Source organism: Globicephala melas, chromosome 8 (assembly GCF_963455315.2).
Source record: "Globicephala melas chromosome 8, mGloMel1.2, whole genome shotgun sequence".
Classification (NCBI taxonomy): Eukaryota; Metazoa; Chordata; class Mammalia; order Artiodactyla; family Delphinidae; genus Globicephala; species Globicephala melas.
The window spans coordinates 86,392,950-86,420,340 of NC_083321.1; the positions used below are offsets into that span (position 1 = coordinate 86,392,950).

At 36.0% G+C, this 27,391-nt stretch overlaps 1 protein-coding gene across 5 annotated transcripts in view; it reads right to left on the bottom strand.

Moving 5' to 3' along the window:
• Positions 1-27,391, bottom strand: part of ARHGAP20 (Rho GTPase activating protein 20) — a 152,394-nt gene that overhangs the window by 37,036 nt on the left and 87,967 nt on the right. For 4 of the 5 annotated variants that reach the window (XM_060304024.2, XM_030836568.2, XM_060304025.1 and 1 more), the window contains exons 3-6: positions 24,669-24,833; positions 16,723-16,872; positions 3,907-3,948; positions 2,920-3,004 (exon numbers count right to left, since the gene is read on the bottom strand). In XM_060304024.2, coding sequence (XP_060160007.1) covers positions 2,920-3,004; positions 3,907-3,948; positions 16,723-16,872; positions 24,669-24,833 — 442 coding nt within the window. Of the gene's footprint in view, positions 1-2,919; positions 3,005-3,906; positions 3,949-16,722; positions 16,873-24,668; positions 24,834-27,391 lie in introns of those variants that run through there. The other variant, XM_060304027.1, reaches the window with a different exon arrangement.

Sequence of the window (27,391 nt, forward strand, 5' to 3'; positions counted from 1 at the left end):
AGTAGAACACAAACCCTTGATAATTTACTTTCATTCCATATTATGCCTTTTAATAAAACATCTCTTCCTCTTAAAATAAAGAATATATGACTCAAAAATATAAGAACTTAAGCCAGAAATAAAAAGAACAAATATATTTCAGAGAGACAGGACCACCCTCCCAATCAAACAAACAAAAATAATCAGTGAGGTTAGTCCTCTGCATCATGTCCATGACTATTTCCATTAAGCATTGTGCAGTAAAAAAAGGGAGAGCATTAGATTACTTTCTATTTCTTTCTGAGTACTGTTTTCACAGTGTGGGTTTTCATTTCTTTGTATGGTAAAGTCAGTTCAGGTAAAATCAGAGTAAGAAATGGTTACAAAAGACATCTTTAAAAAAACCCCACTATTTATTGAGCACTTTCTGTACGTCAGGCACTGTGGCTGCTGAGATTTTCGTTGTTGAAATCTTTAGAGGCCTTAAAACCAATGGGCCTAGCAAACAAATTGAAAATTTTAGAAAGCTCAATTCTGTTACCAACTCTGCCACTGAATAGGGTATCTATAATAGCCCTATGCTAAATGCTAAACCACATTGAGAAATTACTCTCTAAAAATAAAGAGTTCACAAGAAAGAGAAATGGAATTAACGAGATTCCGAGATATCTATAGAGTTCACTGAACTCTAAATAGACATTATTTAAATATAAGACAATGCTATGCTATCAAAAAAGAAATATTAGGAGTTTAGGATTGACATGTACACACTGCTCTATTTAAAATAGATAACCAACAAGGACCTACTGTATAGCACAAGGAACTCTGTTCAATACTCTGTAATAACCTGAATGAGAAAAGAATTTGAAAAAGTATAGATACATGTATATGTACTGTGTAACTGAATCACTTTGCTGTACATCTGAAACTAACACAACATTGTTAATCAACTATACTCCAATATAAAATAAAAATTAAAAAAAGAAATATTTACTATGCACATAGGGTAGATTTTACATAGTATAATTATTGGATAAATAAGCAATTAGTGCTGTGTCCCTGATAAGGCTTAAATGGCACAAATAAGTAACATAAACGGAAACAAAATGATCTAAAAATAAAGCTAAGTGAAATCTACTGATAACGCATCACTTATCTCTCCATTACAGTATTTATTCTCTGTAAGCCTACTACTTAACATGACAAATTGCCTCAAGTTTGTTAACTGATTTCAAATGGTGTTCCTTATAGCTCCAAGGATTAAGCAAAAGTATCTCAGAAATGAACAGGGAAGGCTCAGTGTTTGTCTTCTACCAGAATGGCAGAGATGTTTTACATACTGGGCTTTAAGTTGAGATAGAATACAATGAAAGGCTTCTGCTTTTTTCTTTTGAGTCTGAAAACCCTTTCATTTAATTTAAAGACACACTCTATAAAGTCTTTTGTAAAGTGAAGGATCTATCCTGTGATACTAATAATCACTCCCAATGTACCTGGTTTCAAAGATAATGATTTTTCTTAATATTAGGTATATATGTTCAAAATAATAATTATAGGATGTGTTTTTTTTTTCCTGCATGTCTCTCGGGTAGACAAAACGAATGAATTTTAGCAGATAAGTGTTCTTTGCCTAGTAAACAAATAAAATAAAGAGACAAAACTGAGAATGTGGCTATTTGTTTTCCCATATTAGCAGAATTCACTAACAGGTTGTGCATAATCAGAGGCCAAGGATAAAGAATGCTTCTCATACATGCACTGCTATTTGGGGGGAATCACTCTGCAAGCAGGGCTCCCTGAAAGGAGACTCTTGCCACAAAACAACTTCAGAGAGCAAAGGACAGTGTGTCATATCATCATGGACTTTAACCAGGGTACTAGTGATAAAACAGAGCACCCAATTCAACCAAATCTCATCTTCTTTTCCAAAACCAGTCCTTTCTCAAGCACACACTTCCCATACACTGAAAGTGTTGGAAAAAATTCAAGGGTTTTTCCATGAAAATCCTGAATGTAACCAACTGCCATAACAACTGAATCAAAGCTGGCAGAAAAACAGTGGTGCTTTTTTCCTCTTTACTTTGCTACAGAAGATGTCTGTAGTCTCATAGCATACACATTTGAGCATTTCCCTCAGGCAATGACATCTAGCACTCATGTCAGAACATTTGTATGACTTTTGCCCAAAACATAACTGTTTTGTACTACATATTTTTCCACACACAAAACTATCCTGTGTGATCTAGGGCTGCTATGAAGTGTGGCAAACCACAGTATCATAAAAATATTCATTTCCATTTTGTGTATCATTAATAACATCTTGGCATGATATTTCAGCCATAAAATTCTGCACAATAACTAGTGCTAAACAAACTTAATTTTTATTGACCAAAATGATAAAAACCATGAGGTAGAATATGCTGATCCATTAAAAATGTTATCTTTCCCAGCTCATCCATTTATTAACCTGAGGAATTCAATACTTAAAAACTCAAAGAATGAAGAACTTTCCAAAACCCACTCTCTACTTAAGAAGTGACAAGTTGGAAAAACTTGCTTAATACTAATAGGAAATATCTCCTTGTGGAAATGTCTTTACTACAAGCCTCTGCAGCTGCTACTGAAAGGATCCAGAGAAACATTAATGCCAGAGGGAGGAAAGAGACATCTGACAGGCAATATTCTTTCCAAGTGTAAATGTTAAATACTGTAATTAATATGAATTTCTCTTGCTTCATTTTCTCTAGGGTTACTTTTCATATGAACAAAGATACACAGATACCCCAGGAAATGCACTTTCTCATAATGGTGTTTCTAAATGCCTACCTTCCACAGCACATACACAGACTGTCTGTCTGCCTGCCTGTCTCTCTTTTTATCCACGGTGTTCTGCCTTATGCAGGGACTTGGAATTTAATTTTCTGGCTTAGAAACACTTACATAGGCACAATTCCCAATGTCCTTGGCGAAGATTTTGAGGGGAATGCTCTTCGGGTAGTCCTTCTCTTTCTCTAGATTGATGTATCTAATCAAATGCAACAACAACCCAAAACAACACTGAGTCAGATGGATTTTGCCAATGGCTTATTTTTAAATCAATCTATTTTGCTAATATTTTCAATATACTTATATGCTATTTTTAAAAAGACAGATGGAGAGACTCAGCAAAGTCAGATTACATTATGGGTTGGAAGAGAATTTTAAAAGATTCTCAGGACATTAGGCATGGGCACAAAAAAGAAGAGGAGATCCATTTCAACTGAGGCTTGAGAAGTACAGTCAGGTTAAGGCACCTCTGCATGGTGTTTTATCCTCAAAGCTTCCCTACCTTCTCTGGACAGTCCCAGAAACTTAGTGATAAGTACAGGAGCATACATAATACTTTACTAGACCAAACCAAAACAATGGCCTTTTATTTCTCATTGAGCTCTCCAGTGCAGTATATATCTTGGTCGTCTCCATGCTTGGGAAAGGAGAGCAGGGAAGGACTATGGGAATAAGAGATGAATCTCAATTGACCATTTTAGTCTTAATGCTCAAAGGTAGGGAAAATAATTGAATTTTGAGGTCCTCAGCAGAAAACCTCCATGTATGGAAACTTAATACATGCTTTGAGGAAACTGTTAGCTCCACATGGTAGGTTGGAGACACCGAAAGAGATGGGAGAGATTACTGACTAATTTCTGTCTAGAATGATCTAACCAGACCTCAGTGTTCTCCTTCCTAGTAAGAAAGAAATACACGTAATAACAGAACATTATTTACAGTAAGTAGTTGCTAGTGTACAGTCTAAGCAGTTTATTTTGAGGCAAATGAACAATTTCTACTAAGGCAAAGGGGGATAGTTTGGGGCACATCCCTGCAGAGAAAAATTTAATTCATTCAGCTACAACTTAAAGATTTATATATATATACTGGAAAAAATACCTCTGAAGGAGAGAGAGCCATCTGTCCTTCTGTTCTGGAGAACTACAATCAAAGAAAATGGGAGACAAAATTAAACCACATAAAATACTTATTTCTAACAAATTAAGATTGTCAGTCCAAACGAAATATCAACAACCTGTTGTTATTGATGTGGGTGCACACAACTGCAACCCTGGCATGACTGTGTTCTGAAGAACCCTGAAGTGAAAATGCCCATTAGGCAGAACTACACAGTTAAGCATAGTTTTATTAAAACCTCTTGGACAGATCCAAGACAGACCCACTTTCTTACTTTATGGCTCTTTTACAAGTGGTATCCTGATAGTGGAAAGAGTACTTGATTTGGAATCCAAACACCTTGTTTCAAAAATATATGCAAGATATATCATCATGGGCAAATCACTTAACATCGCTAAGCTTTGATTTCCACATCTGTAAAACTGGGCTAATTATCTCAGAGTGTTTTTGTAGTTTTAAGTGCCATGCAAATAGAAAATATGCTTCATCTGAGATTAAAGAGGTTAAGGAGAAATCTGGCACATCGATGGAAATATCTTGGCCCAGAAACCAGTTGGTTGTCAGGAAAAGAAACACTTATTTCTCTATACATATGGCAGAACTATAATTTAGCCAATGAGTTCATAGAACTTATTCTTAATTACTATAATCCTCTAATTAAGATCAATTCATTAACAACTAAATAACTATTAATTATTAATTTTACTGCTGAAGTCACTGCTGAATTTAATTCTTAAAGTTAAAAATAAAGTTTATTTCTATATGGCCTTATTGCTCATTAGCTTTTAAAATCATGTTTCTAATCTTCTCAAAGAAGTTGGAAACCCTAGTTATTTTCTTGTTCCAGAAAAATATACTTAACAAATATCTGTAATTTGTTTCTTTGTAGCCTAGCAATTTTCTCCATAAGCAATTTCCCAGAATTGGTAATCAGAAAGTGCATTATATCTCTTCTGCCACTGACAAATTTTCATCTTTCACAACTCCTTACAATCTTTGATGTCTTCTCCTTTCATAAACAGAAGATTTTTTAGGTTCATTTATGTCAAATATTACACTTATTTAGCAAAAATCTGTGTTGAAAAATAGATGAGTTTTCTTTAGACCTTAAAACATTTTTCAAAGCAACTAAAGAAAATTACCCCTTTAAACACTTAGTATTTTTTGAACTTTTAATTGACTTGTAAGACACAAACTGTACAATGCTTAAATGTACTGTTTGAACAATTTTCACAAATTGAACACACCCATGTGACTAGCACACAGATTATGAAACAGAAAACCACCATGGAAGGTCTCCCTGTGTTCCTTTTCAGGCACTAGTTCCCACTATACTGACTTCTAACAAAATAGAATAGTTTTGTTTGTTTGGATACTTTATATAAATGTAACCATATAGTATGTACTATTTTGTATCTGGCTTCTTTCATTCAACATTATATTTGTGAGACATCCATATTACTGCATGTGGTTTTAGCTTGTTCATTCTCATTGCTGTATAGTGTTCCATTGTTTGAATATGTAGCGTACAATTACTTTAAAATAAGCAAATTATGAAGTGCATCAGGTTAATTCATTGACATTGATTTGGTAATCTTCTTGTATTTTCCCTATCTCCTGCTCTATGCAAGAATCCAGGACTTCTCTTTCCTTGGTAATTATTCATCTCAGGCATTTTTACAGAACTAAAAATGGAAGTACTCCAAAATCAAGGTTAGCTCTGAGTTTAATAAACACCTATGATAAGAGCCAGGAGAGAAGAAAGCCACATATCTTAGAGAAAGAAAAAGGGTAAGACAGATTGGAAAGATTCCCTCTAACTTGGGAGGAGATAGGGTCTGTTACCCCTAAGAGTTAGCTGGGAACCATATGTCATTCAGTTGAGGTGCCTAAAGAAACAGAAAGTCCCCAGAGGAAATGGTTATAAGGAGCAAGTGGGGAGGCTTGTTCCTAGGTACCAAGGTTTTTACATCAGCTAAGATACCTGCAGCCCACAAGTGGCAAGGAATCAGAGTATCTCGAGGGTCAAAGAACAACTCTGAGCATAGCAGAGATAATGTCAGCAGTGGCCACAAAGAGACTGAAGGTCAGACTTTTCATCTGTTTTGAAGATATCACAGAAGTCTCCCATATCCTGGTTCTACCCTAAGAAAACAGGGGCTCCAGTAAAGAAGAAAATTTAATTTCCTAAAAGCCTGGCAAAATGGGTGCTCAAGATAGGTTTTTTTTTTTTTTTTTTTTTTTCGGTATGTGGGCCTCTCACTGCTGTGGCCTCTCCTGCTGCAGAGCACAGGCTCCGGACGTGCAGGCTCAAGGGCCATGGCTCACGGGCCCAGCCGCTCCACGGCACATGGGATCTTCCCGGACCGGGGCACGAACCTGTGTCCCCTACATCGGCAGGCGGACTCTCAACCACTGTGCCACCAGGGAAGCCCTAGATTTTCTTAATATTTCCTGATATATAAATGATTTCTGATATTATTTACTCCTTGGTAAAGATATGAGCCACTCTCATATCATTTCACTTCAGGCTGAAAAATTTCTGTCAGCATTTACTTTTTTGTACAGTTCTGCTGGTGATAAATTCTTAGAGTTTAAAACATTTTTTGAAGGATATTTTTGCTAGATATAGTATTCTAGGTTGAAAGCTTTTTCTTTAAATATTTAATTTTTAAACTGAAGTATAGTTGAATTACAGTATTATATTTGAGGTATACAGTATAGTGATTCAGTATTTTTATAGATTATATTACATTAAGAGTTATTATAAAATAATAATTATAATTCCCTGTGCTGTTCAATGTATCCTTGTTGCTTATTTATTTTATACAGGGTAGTTTGTATCTCTTAATCCCATGCCCCTTACGTGCCCCTCCCCCTTCCTTCTCCCCACTGGTAACCACTACTTTGTTTTCTGTATCTTTGAGTCTGTTACTGTTTTTCTATATCCATTCATTTGATTTACTTTCTAGATTCCACATATAAGTGATATTATACAGTATTTGTCTTTTGTTGACATACATCACTAAGCATAATATTCTCAAGGTCCATTCACATTGCTGCAGATGGCAGAATTTCATCCTTTTTTATGTCTGAGTAATACTCCATTGTGTGTGTGTGTGTGTGTGTGTGTGTGTGTGTGTAAATATACACCACATCTTTATCCATTCATCTGTTGATGGACACAGGTTGCTTCCATATCTTGGCTATTGTAAATAATGCCATTATGAACATTGGGTACATGTATCTTTTTGAATTAGTGTTTTTGGTTTTTTTCTGTATATACATCCAGGAGTGAAACTGCTGGATCCTGTGGTAGTTTTTAGTTTTTTTTGAAGACCCTCCATACTGTTTTCCACAGTGGCTGCACCAATTTACATTCTCACCAACAGTGTACAAGGGTTCCCTTTTATCCACATCCTCGAAAACATTTGCTATTTGTGTTCTTGTTGATGACAACCATTCTGAAAGGTGTGAGGTGATATCTCATTATTGTTTTGATTTGCATTTCTCAAACAATTAGCAATGTTGAGCATCTTTTCATGTGCCTGCTGTAAATCATCTTTGGAAAAATGTCTATTCAGGTCTTCTGCCTATTTTGGGATTGGGTGTTTGTTTTCTTTTGATAGTGGGTTGCACGAGCTGTTTAAATACTTTAGATATTATCCCCTTGTTGATCATATTTTCAAATATCTTCTCTCATTCTGTAGGTTGTCTTTTTGTTTTGTCAGTGGTCTCCTTTGCTATGCAAAAGCTCTTTGTTTAATTAGAGCTCATTTCTTTATTTTTGCTTTTATTTATTTTACCATAGGAAATAGATTAAAAAAATATTGTCACTGTTTATGTCAGAGTGTTCTGCCTATGTTTTCTTCTATGAGTTTTATGGTTTCTGGTCTTACACTTAGGCCTTTAATCCATTTTGACTTTATTTTTGTATACAGTATGAGGGGATGTTCCGATCTCATTGTTTTACATGTAGATGTCCAGTTTTCCTAGTACCACTTATTGAAGAGACTTTATTTTCTCCATTGTATACTCTTGCCTACTTTGTTGTAGATTAACTGACTGTAGGTGTGTGAGTTTATTTCTGGGCTCTCTATTCTATTCCATTGATCTATGTATCTGTTTTCGTGCCAGTATCATGCTGTTTTGATTATTGTAGCTTTGTAGTACAGTTTGAAGTCTGTGAGGGTGATACCTCCAGCTTTGTCCTTTTTTGCTTCAGCAAAAAGGTTGCTTCAGCAATTCAGGGTCTTTTGTATTTCCATATGAATATTAGGATTATTTGTTCAGTTCTGTGAAAAATGTCACGGGTATTTTCATACAGATTGCAATACATCTGTAGATTGTTTTGGGTAGTATGGTCACTTTAACAATATTAATTCTTCAAATCTAAGAGCATGGGATATCTTTCCATTTCTCTGTATCATCTTCAATTTCCTTCACTGTTTCATAGTTTTCAGTGTATATGTCTTTCACCTCCCTGGTTAAGTTTATTCTAGGCATTTTATTCTTTTTGATGTGATTTTAAACGGGATTGTTTTCTTGCTTTCTCTTTCTGATAGTTCAGTATTAGTGTATAGAAAAGCAACAGATTTATGTATATTAAGCTCATATCTTGCAACTTTGCTGAATTCATTTATTAGTTCTAATAGTTTTGGGTGGAGACTTTAGGGTTTTCTATCCATAGTACCAGGCCATCAGCATAGTGACAGTTTTACTTCTTCTCTTCCACTTTGGATGTCTTTCATATCTTTTTCTTGTCTGACTGCTGTGGCACAGACTTCCAATACTATGTTAAATAAAAGTGGTGAGAGTGAGCACCCTTGTCTTGTTCCTGAATTTAGAGGAACAACAGTTTTTCACCATTGGATATGATGTTAACTCTGGGTTTATCATAATGCTCTTTATTATGTTGAGATATGTTCCTCTAATCCAACTTTGATGAGGGTTTTTATCATGAATGGATGTTGAATTTTTTCAAATGCTTTTTCTGCATCTATTGAGATGATGATGTGATTTTTATCCTTCCATCTGTTAATGTGGTATATCATACTGATTGATTTGCAAATGCTGAAGCATCCTTGTGTCCCTGGAATAAATCCCACTTCATCATGGTGTATGATTCTATATACTGTTGGATTCCATTTGCTAATATTTTGTTACGGATTTTTGCATGTATATTCATCAAAAATATTGGCCTGTAATTTTCTTTTTTTGTAGTGTCTTTGCCTGGTTTTGGTATCAGGGTAATGGTGGCCTCATAGAATGAGTCCGGGAGTGCCCCCTCCTCTTCAATTTTTTGGGATAGTTTGAGAAGGATAGGAATTAGCTCTTCTTTATATATTTGGTAGAATTTTCCTGTGAAGCCATCTGGTCCTGGACTTTTGTTTGCTAGTAGGTTTTTTTAAATTACAAATTCAATTTCAGTACTAGTGATCAGTCTGTTCAAATTGTCTGTTTCCTCTTGATACACTGTTAGCGGGTTGTATATTTTTAGACATCTGTCTATTTCTTCTAGGCTGCCAATTTGTTGGACAACTGTTCACAGAGTTCTTTTATGATTTTTGTATCTCTGTAGTATTAGTTGTTATTTCTTCTCTTTCATTTCTTATTTTGTTTCTTTGGGTCCTCTCCCTTTTCTTGGTGAGCCTAACTAAAGGTTTATCGATTTTGTTAATCTTTTCAAAAAACCAGCTCTTGGTTTCGTTGGTGTTTTCTATTTTTTTTTTTTTTGGTCTCTATTTTATTTGTTTCCTTTCTGTTCCTTACTATTTCCTTCCTTCTGCTGACTTTTAGCTTTCTTTGTTCTTTTCTTTCTCTTCCTTTAAATGGTAGGTTAGGTTTTTGAGATTTTTCTTGTTACTTGAGAAAGGCCTGTATTGCTATAAGCTTCCCTCTTAGAACTGCTTTTGCTGCATCCTATAGATTTTGGAGTGTTGTGTTTCCATTTTCATTTTTCTCAAGGTATTTTCTTATTTCTTCTTTGATTTTAGCATTGTCCCATTGGCTCTTCAGTAGCATGTTGTTTAGTCTCCAAGTATTTGTGTTTTTCACATTTTTCTTTCTGTAATTGTTTTCTAGTTGTTATTGGAAAAGATGCTTGATATAATTTCTATCCTGTTAAATTTGCTGACACATGTTTTCTGGCCTAGTATGTGATCTATCCTGGAGAATGTTCCATGTACACTTGAAAAGAATGTGTATTCTGCTCGTTTTGGTTGGAGTGTGCTGTAGCTATCTATTAAGTCCATCTGGTATATTATGCCATTTAAGACACTGTTGCCTTAATTATTTTCTATCTGGATGATCTGTCCATTGATGTAAGTGTGGTGTTGACATCCCCTACTATTATTGTATTACTGTCAGTTTCTCCCTTTATGTCTTTTAATATTTGCTTTACATGTTTAGGTGCTCCTGTATTGGATGCATATATGTTAATGAGTATATATCCTCTTCTTTTATTGATCCCTTTATCATAAAATAATGCCCTTTTTTGTCTATTGTTATACACTTTTAAAAAATCTATTTTGTCTGCTATGAGTATTGAGATTCCAGCTTTCTTGTCTTTTCCACTTGTATGAAATATATTTTCCCATGCCTTCACTTTCAGTCTGTGTGTGTCTTTAGTTGAGAAGTGAGTCTCTTGTAGGCAGCATATAGGTGGGTCTTGCTTTTTTTTTTTTAAATCCAATCAGCCAGATATGTCTATTGATTGGAGCATTTAGTCCATTGACATTTAAGGTAATTATTAATAGGTATGTACTTATTGCCATTTTATTACTTGTTTTCTGGTTGTTTTTTGTAGTTTTTGTAGTTCTTCTCTTGTCGTTTCTTCTCTTTCTGTTTCTTCCCTTGTGGTTTTATGATTTTCTTTAGTAGTATGCTTGTGTTCCTTTTAGTTTTTGAGTATCTATGGTAGGTTTTTGATTTGTGGTGACCATTGGGTTCATATATGTTGACCTACATCTACATCTACTTATTTTAAATTGTAGTCATTTAAGTTCAAATACAACCTAAAAGATCTATATTTTTTACTCCCCCTCCTACATTTTGTGTTTTTGATGTCATATTTTACATTTTCATGTTTATCCCTTAACTGTTTATTATGGTTATAGCTACTTTTACAAATTTTTCTTTTTATTTTCATACTAGCTTACTTAAGCGGTTGATCCTCAGTTCTTAGTATTATTTGCCTTTCCTAGTGGAATTTTCCCTTTCCTATAGATTCTTACTTATTTTCCACTTAGAGAAAACCCTTTAACATTTATTTTAGGGTAGGTTTAGTACTGATGAATTCTTTCAGTTTTTGCCTTCTGTGAAGTCCTTTATCGCTCCTAAGACTCCAGATGATAATCTTGCTGGGTAGAGTATCATAGGTTGAAAGATTTTCCCTTTCAGCGCTTTGAATACATCACGTCATTCCTTCCTGTCCTGTTTGGGATCCTCTGTGCTTCCTGTACCTGGGTATCTGTTGCACTCTTCAGGTTTGGGAAGTTTTCAGCCATAATTTCATGAAATATATTTTCAATCCCTTTCTTCCTCTCTTTTCCTTCTGGGACTCCTATAATGTGAATGTTGGTAAGCTTAATGTTATCCCAGAGATCTTTTAAACTTTTCTCATTAAAATTTTTTTCTGTTCTTATCTGGTAATTTTTATTATTCTATCTTCCAGGTCACATAGTCTGCTATTCCTTTTAGTGTGTTTTTTATTTTGGTTATTGAATTCTTCATTTCTAACTGGGTCTTTTCATATTTTCTAGATTCTTGTTAAAATTTTTCAGTGTTCATTTATTTTTCCCTAATCCAGCTAATACTTTTATTATAAACGTTTTGAATTCTTTGTCTGATACATTGTTTGCTTCATTATTTATTTCTCTCAGGGGTTTCCTCTTATTTCAGTTGAAACCAGTTCCTCTGCCTTTTCATTTTGCTTAACATTCTCTGCCTCTATGAATTTTGGTGAAACACTTACGTATGATATTCTTGAACTGGTGTACTTATGTGGGAGCATCTCTATACAGACTGTGTGTGCCCGGTGCCTTTGGTGGGAGAGCTGGATTTGATGTGGATACAAGTTACATTTTTCCTCAGTGTGTGTTGGCAGCTATAGCCTTGGTAGTGGGTGTGGCTGGAGATGGATAGGCTAGAGCTGAAGCTACATGTGAGGCAGGACTTCCTCTCTGCTCAGTGGGTCTCAAGTTGCTGCAGCAGAAGCCCTGAGATTCAGTCCTGAGCTGGCTCTGTTCCCGTTAAGTGTGTGCTTTCAATTCTTCAAGCACTGCAACCCTTGCTCCAGAGGTGGCAGTGCTGATGCAAGGGGGTCCTGTGTTGGCTCTTGGCTAATGTTGGCCTCAGACAGATATCTGAGCTGTCTCTAATCTGCTGCCTGTGCAGGAATCTGCAATTGTTTTCCTTAATCTGCTCATAGGCAGCCTTGGGTCCAAGTTCCCTTTGTCCTTCTCCCTCCTCTCCACCTCACCGGGGAGCTGTACTGCAGGGCAAGTGGGGTCCATGTGAACTCTCTCCATATATTGGGGCATGAGCAGTGGTGGACTGGCTGTTATATAGAGTTCTGGGCTGCTTCTGATGCACTACTTAAGTAAGTACCAACAATAGACACTGCCACCCCACCCAGATGCCACCCCAGGACCAAGTTGCCTTTGGTGGTCCAAGCTCTGTCTTTAGTCATAGCAGCCCTCGCTCCAGTGGGGAGTTGCAACATGGAGTAAGCGGGGCTTGAGCATTCACTCTGCCAGAGCCGAGGAGCACACTGAGATGGTCACAGGAAACTGGCAGGCACTAGAGTGATCCTTTATCGGCCCTCTCCAACCTGCCTCAGGGGCAAGCCAGCTTGTGTGTTTGTGTATGTGTGTGTGTGTGTGTGTGTGTGTGTTTCTGGGTATGGGTGTGCAAGCAGAGTCTAAGTTTTCCACAGCCCTCCTGTTAATTCCAGCAGTCCTCCAACCAGCCAAGGGGGTTGGTCTCCCCTGTGTAGGACGCCAGGAGTGGAATGCCCAATCTGTGGCTTGAACTGCTCACTCCCCAGGGCAGGTCTCTGCCTGTGTAATCTCCCTTTTCCTCTGAGTCCCCTCCCAGTGGCAAGGTCCCAGCCTGATCACTTTTCTTCCCTTCCTATCTGATTACGTGTGGATCTTTCTTACAGCCTTGGTTGTACAGAAGTCTTTCTGCCAGTTTCCAGTTAGTTTTCAGTGAGAATTATTCCACACACAGATGTATTTTTGATGTGTTCGTGGGGAGAGGTAAGTTCCACATCCTCCTACTCTGCCATCTTGATCAATCTAATGGGTCTTCTTTAAACACTTTAAAGATGTCATTTCACTGACCTCTGAAACAGCCATAATTTCTGATGAAAAAAACCACAGTGAGGCAAATTGTTGTTCCACTATATGTAATGTGTTGTTTTTTTCTGGCTGCTTTCATGATTTTCTCTTATCTTTGGTTTATAGCAGTTTGTCTATAACATGAATAGGTGAAGTTTTCTTCACATTACTCCTATTTAGGGTTCACAGAGCTTACATTTATGTCTTTCACCAAATCTGGGAGGTTTTCAAACCATTATTTATTCTGCCACATTCCCAGTCTCTCCTCTTTCTGGAATTCCCGTTACATGTATGTTATACATTGTGGTTTTCCTACAAGTCTGTGATGTATTTTTCATTAAAAAAATCTTTTTTTTCCTCTCTTCCTCAGAGTGGACAATTTCTGTTGATATACCTTCAATTTCACTGACCCATTTCTCTTTCATTTCCATTTTGCAACTAAAGCCACAGAGGGAATTTTTAAAAATTTAAGATACAATTTTTAGTCCTAGAATTTTCATTTGGCTTTTAAAAAATATTTCCTATTTCTCTGCTGAGATTTCCTATCTTTTCATTCATTTCAATTGGCTTTTCCTTTTACCTACTGGGCATAGTTATAAGAGCTGCTTTAAAGTTCTTTTACAGTAATTCCAACAAATAGATCATCACAGGATTGGCTTCTATTTGTTATATTTTTCCTTTTCAGGTTCTTCATATGTTAAAAAATTTTAGATTACATTCTACACATTATAAATGTTGTGTTTTAGAGACTCTGAGTTTTGTTATATTTGCAAAATAATGATGTTTTTGTTTTAACAGACAATTAACTTTATTAGATTCAAGCTGCAAACTCTATTTCACCTGTGTTGAGCAGCACCTCAGTTCAATTCTTTTAGCCTTAGCTTCAAGCTCCTTTAAAGTCTGTTCCATGCATGTGTGGTTCAGCATTCAGCCAGAGACTTAGGCAGAGTCTAAACAAAAAATCTGGAGCTTCCTTTTTCTGATACTCTTCTTTTTGAGATTTCCTCCCTCACGTTCCTGTAGCTGTGGCTGACCCAGACTCTGTACTTTGGTGTTTCAGCCCAGAAAGACTGGGTTTTCGTCAGTTTAGTTGCTCTGCACCATGATTTGACTGCAGCCTTTCCTCAGGCTAATAATGCCTTAAAAACAGAAAACTTGCTCAGTGCTGGTGCTTCCCTGATGGCACAGTGGTTAAGAATCCACCCCCCAATGCAAGGGACACGGGTTAGAGCCCTGGTCCAGGAAGATCTTACTTGCCATGGAGCAACTAAGCTCGTGTGCCACAACTACTGAGCCTGTGCTCTAGAGCCCGTGAGCCACAATTACTGGGCAAGCCCATGCGCCTAGAGCCTGCGCTCTGCAACAAGAGTAGTCCCCACTTGCTGCAACTAGAGAAAGTCCATGTGCAGCAATGAAGACCCAACACAGCCAAATATAAATAAATAATAAAATTTTAAAAAGTTTCAATTCTTCTCCAAAATCTGCCAACTTTTGTTCACTTTCCAGAACCTTCAGGGAGTTGCTGTTTGTGTTTTGTTCAGAGTTTACAGTTGTTATCTATAGAGTGGTCAGTCTGTTAATACGTCACTCTGCCATACCAGAGTCCGAACTCTTCAACACTACTTTTTTTAAGAGTAATCTTTAATTTTGAAATAATTTTAGATTTTCAGAAAAGTTACAAAGATTGAGTACAGAGAATCCCTGTATACCTCACACCCAGTTTTAGTTTCCTCTAATGTTATCCTCTTACATTATCATGGCACATTTGTCAAACTAAGAAACCAATATTGGTGCATTACCATTAACTAAACTATTGATTATTCAGATTTCACCAGTTTTTCCACTAATGTCCTTTTTCTATTCTAGGATGCATTCGAGGATTCCACATAGCATTTAGTTATTATGTCTCCTTAGTGACCTTTTTTGTGTCTTTTCCTGGTTGTTTTTTTTTTCTGACCTTGACAATTTTGAGGCTTACTGGTCAGGTAACCCCACAGAACATCCCTCAATTTGGGCTTGTCTGATATTTTTCTCAGGATTAGACTGGGGTTATGGGTTTGGGGGAGAAATACCACAGAAGTGAATTGCTCCTCATTACATTCTATCAAAGCATAGATGATATTCACATAACATCACTAGTGATGTTAATCATTCAGTTAAAGTACTATACTTTTTGAGGAATTACAGTGTATGCAAAACTTGTTTCTACATTTTCCCTTCTTCTTAAAAAAGTTTTATGGAAACTCCTTGATTAAAGACATCATGTAGTCCCACCCCTCACTTGAAATCGCTTCCTTTCAGCTGTAAACTCTAAGATTAAATAATTGGAATTGATAATATCTAGAGAAGTCTGTCATGGAAAAGAAGATATGCAGAGAATGATACAAATACATGTTTCTTCCAAATAAGTTCTTAATATCTTGTGGTAGGCCAATAGTGCATAATAGAATTTAATGGCATGCCTTTCCTTTATTAGAAGATTAACAGCTTAAAACATTTAGTTATCTGGCTTTAGGATGGTGCCTGAGGAGTTTGATGGTAGTGAGAAGAGAAGTAGAAAGAAAAACGTGTGCATGAAATAAAGACCAGCTATTTTAAGTGTAAAACAAATATTGGACTTGAGGGCACAATCGTTCAAAATCATAAGTTTGAGTTTTGGTATGCTCACTCTGAACTAAAAAGTACCAATCAGCATGTTCAGATAAGAGCACAAAGATTCTCTATTTGTACATTCTCCAACTCCATCCCAGCCAAGGAGTGAGTCTTAGGAAACTGACTTTCACTCCTTGAGTCATAAATTTGCTTTTGATTGTCACATCTCTATAGAAAGCAATTTAGGAAACACATTATTTCATGACATTAAATTTATTTCTATAATTAAAAACTAGTTTTTAAGAAATTTGGGAGTGTAAACCAGTTATTCAAGCTTAATTGGGGTATTTTATAAAATTGTTTTCAGTAAAAGGTCTGTTTCAGTGGTTTAAAAAGCCAACTTGAAAGCTCAATATACAAAGAAAATACCTAAACATGAGGGAAGGGGATGTTGGAGAGGGGGGTTCCTAGAGCTCTGACCACTCTATTCCTCTTCTATGGTCTTTGAGGTGTTTCAGTAGCCCCTTTAAAAATCACAGCTCAAACCAAGGTAAATGATTCCAAGAGTTCTCAATATTTACCATTACATTTCACATATTTTAATAAAAAACTCTTTGGGAGAAACATAAGGCATACAGGTGTCTTTATTGGGGGTGTGCCAAAAGATGAGTTATTGGCTTCAGAATACAAGTGAACTTATTGACAAAATAGAACAGGTCAATCAGAATAAAATATTTTTCTTTAAAAAATTAGGGGAACAAAACTGCATTAACCTTTTTTCTCTCCATCCTAGAAATTACATAGCTGACTGTATTTCACAGTAGCTAACCCATGTGAATACAGGACAAGCTATGGTTCTCACCTGAAAGTGGCCACGAAGTTCACTGTGGGCCAGCCTAAGACAAAGGATTTCAGGGCATTGGTGTTGCCTTCTCCCACTTCATCCACACAGCTTGCTGTCCACATGTCACTTAATTTTATTTTATTTTTTATCTTAAAGTTGTTGTTATATCTAGAAAGATAAGAACCAGACAGGATTTTTTGTTATTCTGTTTCTTAAATTTTATGAGAACTTCTATACTTGTGATAAGAGGACAGTTTCCACTAATCATGGGCAAAGAATGTCTTATTCATTTTTCTTACCTTCAGTGCCTACCACAGTAAATTGTAACATTTGGCTACCTTAGCCCAAAAAGGCCGTTGAAACATTTGGTGTATTGGTCCTCATGCCTGCATTTATGGCAGCAAATAGCCATAAACTGGCAGCTTTATTTTTCTATACGTTGAGCATTGCTTTTGGATCAAAAACCTAATTTTAAACTTACTGCTGTTATACAAAAAGAATTCTTTTATTATTTACAACTTGCTTATTTCCAAAATTATTTGAGTGGCTGAATAAAAGATTAAACATAAACATTATTTATTAAAATATTTATAAAATTTTCACTTTATATGCACTAAAAATATAAACTGGAATTAATTAGAGAAATTTACAATGCATTTCCAACTGAGTGGTTATGATTTTCTAGTCTTTAGAAGCAAAGATTATTTTAAATTTCCTTTTTAAACCATTTCCCCTTATATTTTGGCTAAAATTGAAAAAACTGTAGCCTAAGAATAGACCTTAAACTAAGCTGAAAAAAAAAAAGATGCCAGGAAGTATTATATTTAAGTAGAGTTGATGCAATTAATATTTATCTCTGGGTACAGAGAAGGTGATTTACTTTTAAGCTGGCAATGAAATTGCTTTTTGACAATTTCTATCTAATCCCCCTTACAACCCTGATATTGACACTATCATATTTCTTGACCTAGTTTACAGTTTTACAGCATTAAGCTCATAATGAACCTGAGACTTAAATAGTTAGAAGGCACTGGTAAGGATAAAAAGAATGCCCAGGGACACGTCGGTACTTCCTATCATTCAGAGCCATTTATGGAAACATTAAAAGCTAAAATGAAATCAAAGATGCTTCATATGGAAGTATCCCTAAAACTCGTCATGGAATATTTAAAGCTAAAATTCTTCAGTAGGATTTATAAAATGTAAAGGGATTTTTCAGGAACTATACATGATGACTAATCTAGATTCAAAGCCTCATCTATGCTTCCTGTAGCGCACACAATGTAAGTACAATAGAAAAGTGCCTTGAGGCACAATGCCTTCATTCTATATTTCATTTCAGTATTTTTCACCCTATTGCTATAAATCATTCAATTTTTTAAAAAGTAAAATCCTACTTCTTTTGTTTTTTCCTTTTAAAAATCTTATTTCTTGATGGCAGCTATCTAGGTAATATAAAACTGAAACTATGAATCTTTTCCAAGGAAAACTATGTTTCCATATCTGTTTTCATACATTTTGAGTTTTTTAATGCAGGCCTCTCTTTATATTAGATACTTCAAATACCATGTGGGAACTTGTATACCTATTGACTTGGAAAAAGCCATTCCAACGATTCCTTCCCTAGATCAATAAAGTACCAAGATTTCCACCTCATTATACAAAAAACAAGGAACTGTCCAAAAGTGTAAACAATACTTCCATTCTAATGGTCAATATTTATTGAGAACTTATCATTTGCCAGTCACTGTTAACACTTTACACATATTAAGTTTAATCCTCAAACATTTTAGAGATGAGGAAATGTTGTCACAGGGAGGTTAAGTAATTTGCCAAAAGTCAAACAGCTTAACTAGCAGAGCTAGAATCCGAACCTGAGCAGGGTTGATTCTTGAGCTTGTTTATGCTCATAACCATTAAGTATCTATAAAAAGCCCTGGATATAGTCATTCTTACAAAGCACCTGGAGGTGACTTTGTATCCATGAAGTTTCCTTCAGCTTTACTATCTTAAGACTTACTTTTTCAAATCTCCTCACCTACAAGGCTTTCTGATGGGACTGTTTATTATGGAAGTAGGGGAGAAATCTCATGAACATTTATGTCCATAAAGCTAGAGGTACTAGTTTAAAAATATTTAAAACAAGTATTCCAATAAAGCTTTATATTAAGATGGATAGTATTAGGGTCACAGTGTGTATCTTCAGATTTTTCACTCTCAATTTCCAACAGTATTAGACTATTCCAATGGAAATTTAAAAGTATGAATTCCAGTGAACCGTTGAAATACATAGGATTCTAGAGAGATTTCCTTCCATTCTAAGATGGAGATGGTCTATTAAATACGTTTTGGGGTAGAGAATATGGTATATTCCACAAGTATCTGATGGTAATTCTACTGGTAATGAATTAATAATCAGAACTTTTTTTCTCCTCATCTTTTTGACTTACACAGAATTCATCATTACTTCCCTATTTGTTTAGGAAATAAAATATGAGAATAGAGATGGCTTAAGAGGGTATGAAATAACTACTTTCATTTCCTTTTAGTAAATTCCAAATAGGTGCTCTATGGCTATTAACAGAGATAATATCAGCTTCTTTCTAAATACTCTGATGCTCATAAACATTGTTTTTAAAAAAATGTAAAGCCCTACTTCTATAGGAAAAATAATTTTTTTTTTGGAAAAATAATTTTTAATTCAGCTTTCTAATGAATATCAAAAGTGGTCCCTAAGGTCGCATCCAGCTTTAATACTTGTTCTAATTCAGTATGGAAAAGAATGACAATAAACTCAAAATAATTTTAGGCAAACATTGTCAACATTCAGCATAAAATGGAGCAAATAAAATACCTTAGCCAAAGAAAGAAAGACTTTGGGCTTTCGTTGTTCTTCTTTATCTAACTCCTTTAGATGGTAGGTTAGGTTGTTTATTTGAGATTTTCCTTGTTTCCTGAGGAAGGCCTGTATTGCTATAAACTTCCCTCTCAGAACCACTCTAGCTGCATATCATAAACTCTGAAGTGTTCTGTTTCTACTTTCATCTGTCTCAAGGTATTTTCTGATTTCTTCTTTGATTTTTTTCATTGACCCATTGTTTATTTTGTAGCATGTTGTTTAGTCTCCACATGTTTGTGACTTTCCCATTTTTCTTTTTGTAACTGATTTCCAGTTTCATACAGTTGTGATTGGAAGATGCTTGATATAATTTCTATCCTGTTAAATTTGGTGACACTTGTTTTCTGGCCTAGTATGTGATCCATCCTGGAGAATGTTCCATGTACACTTGAAAAGGATGTGTATTCTGCTGGGTTTGGTTGGAGTGTGCTGTAGCTATCTATTAAGTCCACCTGGTCTATTATGCCATTTAAGACCACTGTTGCCTTAATGATTTTCTGTCTGGATGATCTGTTCATTGATGTAAGTGGGGTGCTCACATCCCCTACTATAATTGTATTATTGTCAGTTTCTCCCTTTTAACATTTTCTCTCTTTTAACATTTGCTTGATATATTTAGATGCTCCTGTACTGGGTGCATGTATGTCAATGAGTATAATACCTCTTCTTGTATTGATCCCTTTATCCTTACCTAATGCCCATCTTTGTCTTTTCTTATAGCCTTTGTTTTAAAGTCTACTTTATCTGATATGAGTATTGCTACTCCAGCTTTCTTGTCTTTTCCATTTGCATGAAATATCTTTTTCCATCCCCTCACTTTCAGGCTGTATGTGTCTTTAGCTGTGAAGTAAGTCTCCTGTAGGTAGTATATAGATGGATCTTGGATTTTTTAATACAATCAATGTTTTTTGATGTATTTTTTCCAATGACATTTAAAGTGATTATTGATAGATACTCTTATTGCCATTTTGTTATTGGTTTTCTGGTGTTTTTGTTTTCCTCTCTGTTCCTTTTTTCTTGTGGTTTGATGATTTTCTTTAGTGGAATATTTGTGTTCCTTTCTTTTTAGTTTTTGTGTATCTATTGTAGGTTTTTTTATTTGTGATTACCATGGGGTTCATATATGTTGACGTATATCTACTTGTTTTAACCTGATAGTCATTTAAGTTCAAACACATTCTAAAAAAATCTACATTTTTTCTTCTTTCCCCCACATTTTGTGTTTTTGATGTCCTATTTCACAAGTTCATATTTATCCCTTAACTGTTTATTTTATTTATAGCTGATTTTTACAATTTTTGTTCTTTAGACTTCATACTGTCTTAAGTCATTGATCCACAGCCTTTACTGTATATTTTCCTTTATTAGTTGTATGTTTCCTTTTCTGTAATTTGTTACTTCTTGTTGTAGCCTTTCCTTTTCTACTAAGAGAAGGCTCTTTAACATGTTTTAGGGTCAAGTTAGTATTGATGAGCTCTTTTAGTTCTTGCTTGTCTGAGAAGTTCTTTATCTCTCCTTCAATTCTGAATGAAAACCTTGCTAAGTAGAGTAACTTAGGTTGTAGGTTTTTCCCTCTCAGCACTTTTAATATATCATGCCATTCTGTTCTGGCCTGCAAAGTTTCTGTAGAAAAATCAGCTGATCGCCTTATGGGGGTTTCCTTGTACGTGACACTTTGTTTTTTCCTTGCTGCCTTTAGAAGTCTCTCTATCTTTAACTTTTGCCATTTTAATGTGGTATGTTTTGGTGTGGGTCTCTTTTGTTTCATCTTGTTTGGGACTCTCTATGGTTCCTGCACCTAGTTATCTGTTTCCTTCTTCAGGTTTGGGAAGTTTTCAGTCATAATGTCCACAAATACCTTTTTGGTCCGCTTCCCTCTCTCTTCTCCTCTGGAACCAGTATAATACAAATGTTAGTATGCTTGATGTTGTCCTACAGTTTCTTTTTGATTAGTGATTTTCATTATTCTATCTTCTAGAACACTTATGCATTCTTTTGTATTATCTAGTCTGTTAATTCCTTCTAGAGTGTTTTTCATTTCAGTTATTGTATTCTTAAGCTCTGACTGGTACTTTTTATATTTTCTAGTTCCTTGTCAAAATTCTCACTGTGCTCATCTATTCTTTTCCCAAGTTCAGTTAGCTTTTTTATTACTACTACTTTGAACTCTTTATCTGGTAAGTTATTTATCTGTTTCATTAGTTGTTTTTTTCAGTTTTTTTTCTTGTTCTTTTGTTTGAAACAAATTCCTCTTTCTTCTCATTTTGTTTAACTTTCTCTGTCTCTATGAAATTAGGTGAATACTTACCTATCCCAGTCTTGAAGCAGTGTCCTTGTGTGGGAGTATTCCTATTCAAGTATGTGTGTTCTCAGTGGCTTTGGTGGGAGAGCTGGATCTGAACTGAGCATGCGTCATATCTTCCCCCAGGGTGTGTTGGCAGCTGTCACCTTGGTGAGAGGTAGGGCTGGAGGCAGAGGCCTAGAGCCAGAGCCAGGTGTAAACTAAGCTTCTCCTATGTTCAGTAGCTATCACCACCCTATTTGTGGTAGGGTCAGGTCCATACTGCTGGAGCAGAAGCCCTGAGGGTCAGATATGAGCTGGTTCTGTTCCTCTAAGTATGCACTCTCCCCTCTCCCAGCCATGGTACCTTCACCCCAGAGGGGAGTAGTGATGCAGCAAGAGGGATTTGGAGCAGGCACCTGGTGCAGCTAGGGCACACACTGGGATGGCTCCAGCATGTCAGTCAGAGCTTCAGACAGCTCCTGATCTGTTGCCCTCTGTGAGTGCCAGCAATAAACATCCTTGCCGCATTTAACTGCAGTGCTGGGTCTGAGCTGGCTCCATCCCCTGCAAGTGCACACTTGCCTCGGCAACATTAGCCTCCATCCTAGTTGGTAATTGCAGCAGAGTTAGAGGCGAGGCTGGGGTGTTCATTATTGTCAGAGCCCTGGGCAGTTTGAATCTGCTTCCTCTGCCTTGTTTTGGGAGTAAGCAAGAGTGTGTCCATTTCTTCATGGGTGGAGTCTCGGTTTCTTACAGCCCTCCTGTCAGTCAGTGGTTTTCAAACCAACTAAGAGGACTTGTCTTCCCAGTGCTGGCTGGGGTGCCCAATATGTGGTTCAAACCCCTCACTCCCCAGGGAGGATCTGCAAGCCCATGATACCTCCTTCCTCTTCTCTTCCATTCCTAGGGATGTGAGTCCTGACCTGATTGCTTCTCCTCCCTTCCTTCCTGACTCCCTGTGGATCTTTCTTTACAGCCTTGGTTGCCGAAGAGTCTTTCTGTCAGTCTCCAGTTTGTTTTCAGTGATAATTTATTTTCATGTAGATGCACTTTTGATGTGTTTTTGGGGGGAGGTGAGCTCAGCGTCCGTCCTCCTACTCCACAATCTTGATCTCCTCCCCACCCACATCTTATTTGTGACATGGCATAACTTAGGTGTGAGGGTACGGATAGTAGAAAAAAGTTTACTATTCTCTAGTGACAAAAAATCTCTTTGATGAGACTGGATTTGTTAAACTACTCTTTCATGATGTTTCATAAATAGTGAGAATGGGGGAGGGAGCAAGTTGTAACTATCGTGTTCTAGGTTGGATGATAACTGCGCTGGCATTTAGTGTTGAGCGAAAAGTGAATTCTTTTGGTTACCTCTAAAGTATATTCCAAATATGTCTGCATCCTTCCTTTAACTGCCATTTCCCCAGATAAAGCCTTCATTATATCTCATCAGGACTACTACAATAACCTCCTGTCCAGTCTCCTTGCTTCTACTCTTTTCTGTCCTCTAATCCATTACCTATCATAGCCAGAATGATATTTTAAAAATATGTACATTATTCTACTCCCCTAATTAAAACCATTTGGAATGAAATCCAAACTCCTATCATAGCCTTTGTGGTACCCATCCTCCAAGATGGCCCCCAATGATCCCGGCTTCCTAATACACTTGTGTAGTTCCCTTCCAATTATACCAAGGTTGATCTGTGTGGCCAATAGCCCCTACATCAGAAATGATGGTATACTACTTTCAAAATTAGGTTATAAAAGACTGCAGCTTCTATTTTAGGTGTTCTCTCCCTTTAATACTCTCTTCCTCACTCTCTTGGATCTTTCACTTTGAAGGAAACAATACCACGTTACAAGCAGCCCTGTGGAGAAACTTACATGGAGAAGAACTCTGGAAAGCAGCCATTGTGGAACTGAGGCCTGCCAGGATCCACATAAGTGATCTGGGAAGTTTCAAGATTCTCTCCAGTTAAGCTCTGAGATGACTATAACCCTGGTTCAACACCTTGACTGCAACCTCATGAGGGCCCCTGAGCCAGAACCACTAGCTAAGCCATTCCCAGATTCCTGACTCAGAGAAAATGTATAAGATGTTTGTAGTCATAAACTGTTATGTTTTGGGGTAATTTGTTATACAGCAATAGATAATTAATAGATAATTAATGCAGCCCATAAAGGTCCTGATAACTTGATCCTTGTCTATTTCTCCAATCTCAATTTATATTACTCTCTTCCTGCTTATTATGCTGGCCTTCTTTTAACTCCTCCAAAGGGCCAAACTTTCCCTACCACCCTTGTACCTGCTGTTCCCTCTGCCTAGAATACCCATCTCCCTAATATCTGCATGGCTAGTTGTTTTTCATTCTTCATTGATTTATTTCCCCCCGACTATACTTACCTAACATATATCCCATATTTCACTTCACCGTATTTTATTCACAGCATTAAGCACAATTTGTCATCTCTCCCTACACACATTAGAATGAAAGCATCAAAAAGCAGGGACTGTACCCATCATATTCTTCACTGTATCCCCTTTATTTATTCAGAGAATGGCACAGAGTGGGACTTAAATGAACACTTGTTGAATGAATAAATAATTAAAACATCTTTTCAAAACCAAATCAAAACAAAACAAACATAAGACTCACTTCAGATATTAGTTATGGTAACAGAGGCCAGATATTCTTACAGTGAACATTGAATATAAAGGTTACCTTTGTTGGTGGAAATGCAATTTTATAATGATAACCAGGAGAGAGCGTCCAGAATACCTACTTGATTTTGGCCACGATAAACAGATCATTGAACAGGAAAAGATGTCGCTCCTGCCTCTGCAGACCTCTTTTCAGTTCTACCCGGCCATCAATTAGCAGAGTTCTATTGGAGCACAAAAATGATGACAGAAATGCACACGTGTCCACGCTAGCAGAAGGACTTTCCCTGTAACAGATCAAACACCACAGATCTTTAGTCAAATGATAAAATATAGGATTGAGTTTCTACAAAAAATTATAGGTTAAATTTGGTCAAGAAATATAAAGCTCTATAATTTTTTTAATGCAATGGCATAGTTTTCTAACAGGTCCCTCAGTCTGTCTCCACATGATGGTCCTTAATATTTTATTGTAAAATTTTTTAAACAAAAAGCAAAATTAAAAGTTTTATAATAAACATATGTATATCCCAAACTAGATTCTACCATTAAAATTTTACTGTACTTGCTTTATCAGATACCTATCTAACTCTCTCTCAATTAACCCATTCTATTTTTGACATTTCAGTAAAATCTGCATACATTTCCCCCTAAATACTTCAGCATGCATATCATGTACAGTGAAATGCACAATTCTTAGGTGTATATTTTCTGAGTTTTGACAAACGTATTCACTTGTGTAATTTAAACCCTTATCAAGATATAGAACATTATCATCACTCCAAAAAATTTCCTTTTATCCCTTTTCAGTTGTTATAGTAATTAGATGAAGACAGCCTCTATGTATTGGCTCAAGTTGTTTATCTCTTTGTTGCAGGCTGAGATCCATTAGCTCCAAAGTCTGCTGGAACTAAACTAACATTTTTATATATACCCAATTATTTAAAAAATAACCCAAAACAAGCAGATTTTTAACCATTTTATAGCTTGCCTGCTTTGTATACTCCACAAAACTACACCCAACACCTGCTAGCCATTGATAAGACAGAGGCTTGTGGTTATAAGACCCAAGTCACTACTACCTTTGGAGTTCTCTGACCCAGACTCCCCACCATGCTACTGAGCAACATCATTTAGACATGTAATCTCCAGAGCCACCCACTCCAATCTCCTTCACCTCAGGAATTCCTTTGCCCTCCTCCTTTTTTGGATAGTGGTCCTTTGGCCATAAACCTCTAGATTGTCTCATGCTGTAAGGGACTTCCTTTCTTATGCAAACCTGTCCAAGGGTCATATTTTTTCATTGATCAGCCCCCAAGTCCCTCAAATTCCTTACAACAGTCAATCTCTACTCCATCAACCCCAAGGCAACCATTATTATGATTTTTCTTCCCACTGAAGATTAGTTTTGCCTATTCTAGAATTTCATATTAACAAAACCTTAGTATGTACTCTTTTCGTGTAAGATATTTCTTACTCAGCATGTTTTTGTTACGTTTATTAGCAACCCATTCCTTTATATTGATGAACAGTATTCCACTGTATAAATATATCAGTTTTCTTATTCATTCTCCTACTGATGGATACGTGGGCTCTCTCCAGTTTTTAGCTATTATGAATAAAACTGCTATTAAACTTCTATTGATCTTTTTTACGACCTATGTTTACATTTTTCTTCGAGAAATATCTCACAGTGGAACTGCTGGGTCACAGAATAGGTGTTATGTTTATTATTAGAAAAAAAATACCAGTAAGTTTTCCAAAGTGGTTGTACCAATTTATATTTTCAACAATACTGCAGGATAATTCTAGTTACTTCACAACCGTGTCAACATTTGCATTATCAATCTTCTAAATTTTGGCCATTCTAGTGTATATATAGTAGCGTCTCATTAAGATTTTAATGTGCATTTCTCTGATGACTAATAATGTTGAACACTCATGTTCTTATTGATTATTTGTATATATTAATTTGTGAACTGTCTCCAAATATTTTGCCTACTTAAAAATATTGTGTTATGTATCTTTTTATTATTGAGTTGTAGGAATTTTTTATATATCCTGTATCTATCTATCTCCTGATATACATATATATACACATATATGCACATACATACCTATACAATATACATATATATACACATATATATATCCTCTGTCAAATGTTTTGCAAATATTTTCTCCCAGTCTGTGATTTGCCTGTACATTTTCTTAAAACTTAAAAAGTTTTTAATTTTGATGAAGTCTAATTTATCATTTTTAAAATGGTATTTGTTTTCTGTGTCCTTTCTAAGAAATCTTTGCCTACCCCCAAGTCATGAAGATACTCTCCTATGTTTTCCACTAAAACCTGTATGATTTTAGTTTTTACATCTAAGTCTATAATCTATCTTAAATTAATTTTGGTTTATGGTATAAGGTAGGCGCTAAGCTTCATTTTGTTTTTCTGTACGAATACCATATTGTTCCAGCACCATATGCACAAAAGGTTTTCCTTTCCTCAGTGGATTTCTTTGGTACCTTTGTTGGAAATCACATGACTGTAGGACCATGGGTCTATTTCTAGGCTGTCTATTCTGTTTCACTGATCTTTTTAAGAATTAATCTATGCCAGAACCACATTGCCTTATTATTCTATCTTTACAGTAAATCATGAAATTAGGTAGTATAAATCTACCAACTTTTCTTTTTTTTAAATTGCTTTGGATAATCTAAGTCTCCTGTATTCACATACACATTTTTGAGATTAACGAAGATGAAGAACACAGTAGAGAAAACACATTGTGGCTGGGGAAGAAGAGATGAGTGCAGCTTCAAATATACTGAGTGTGGAATTACCAGGGGA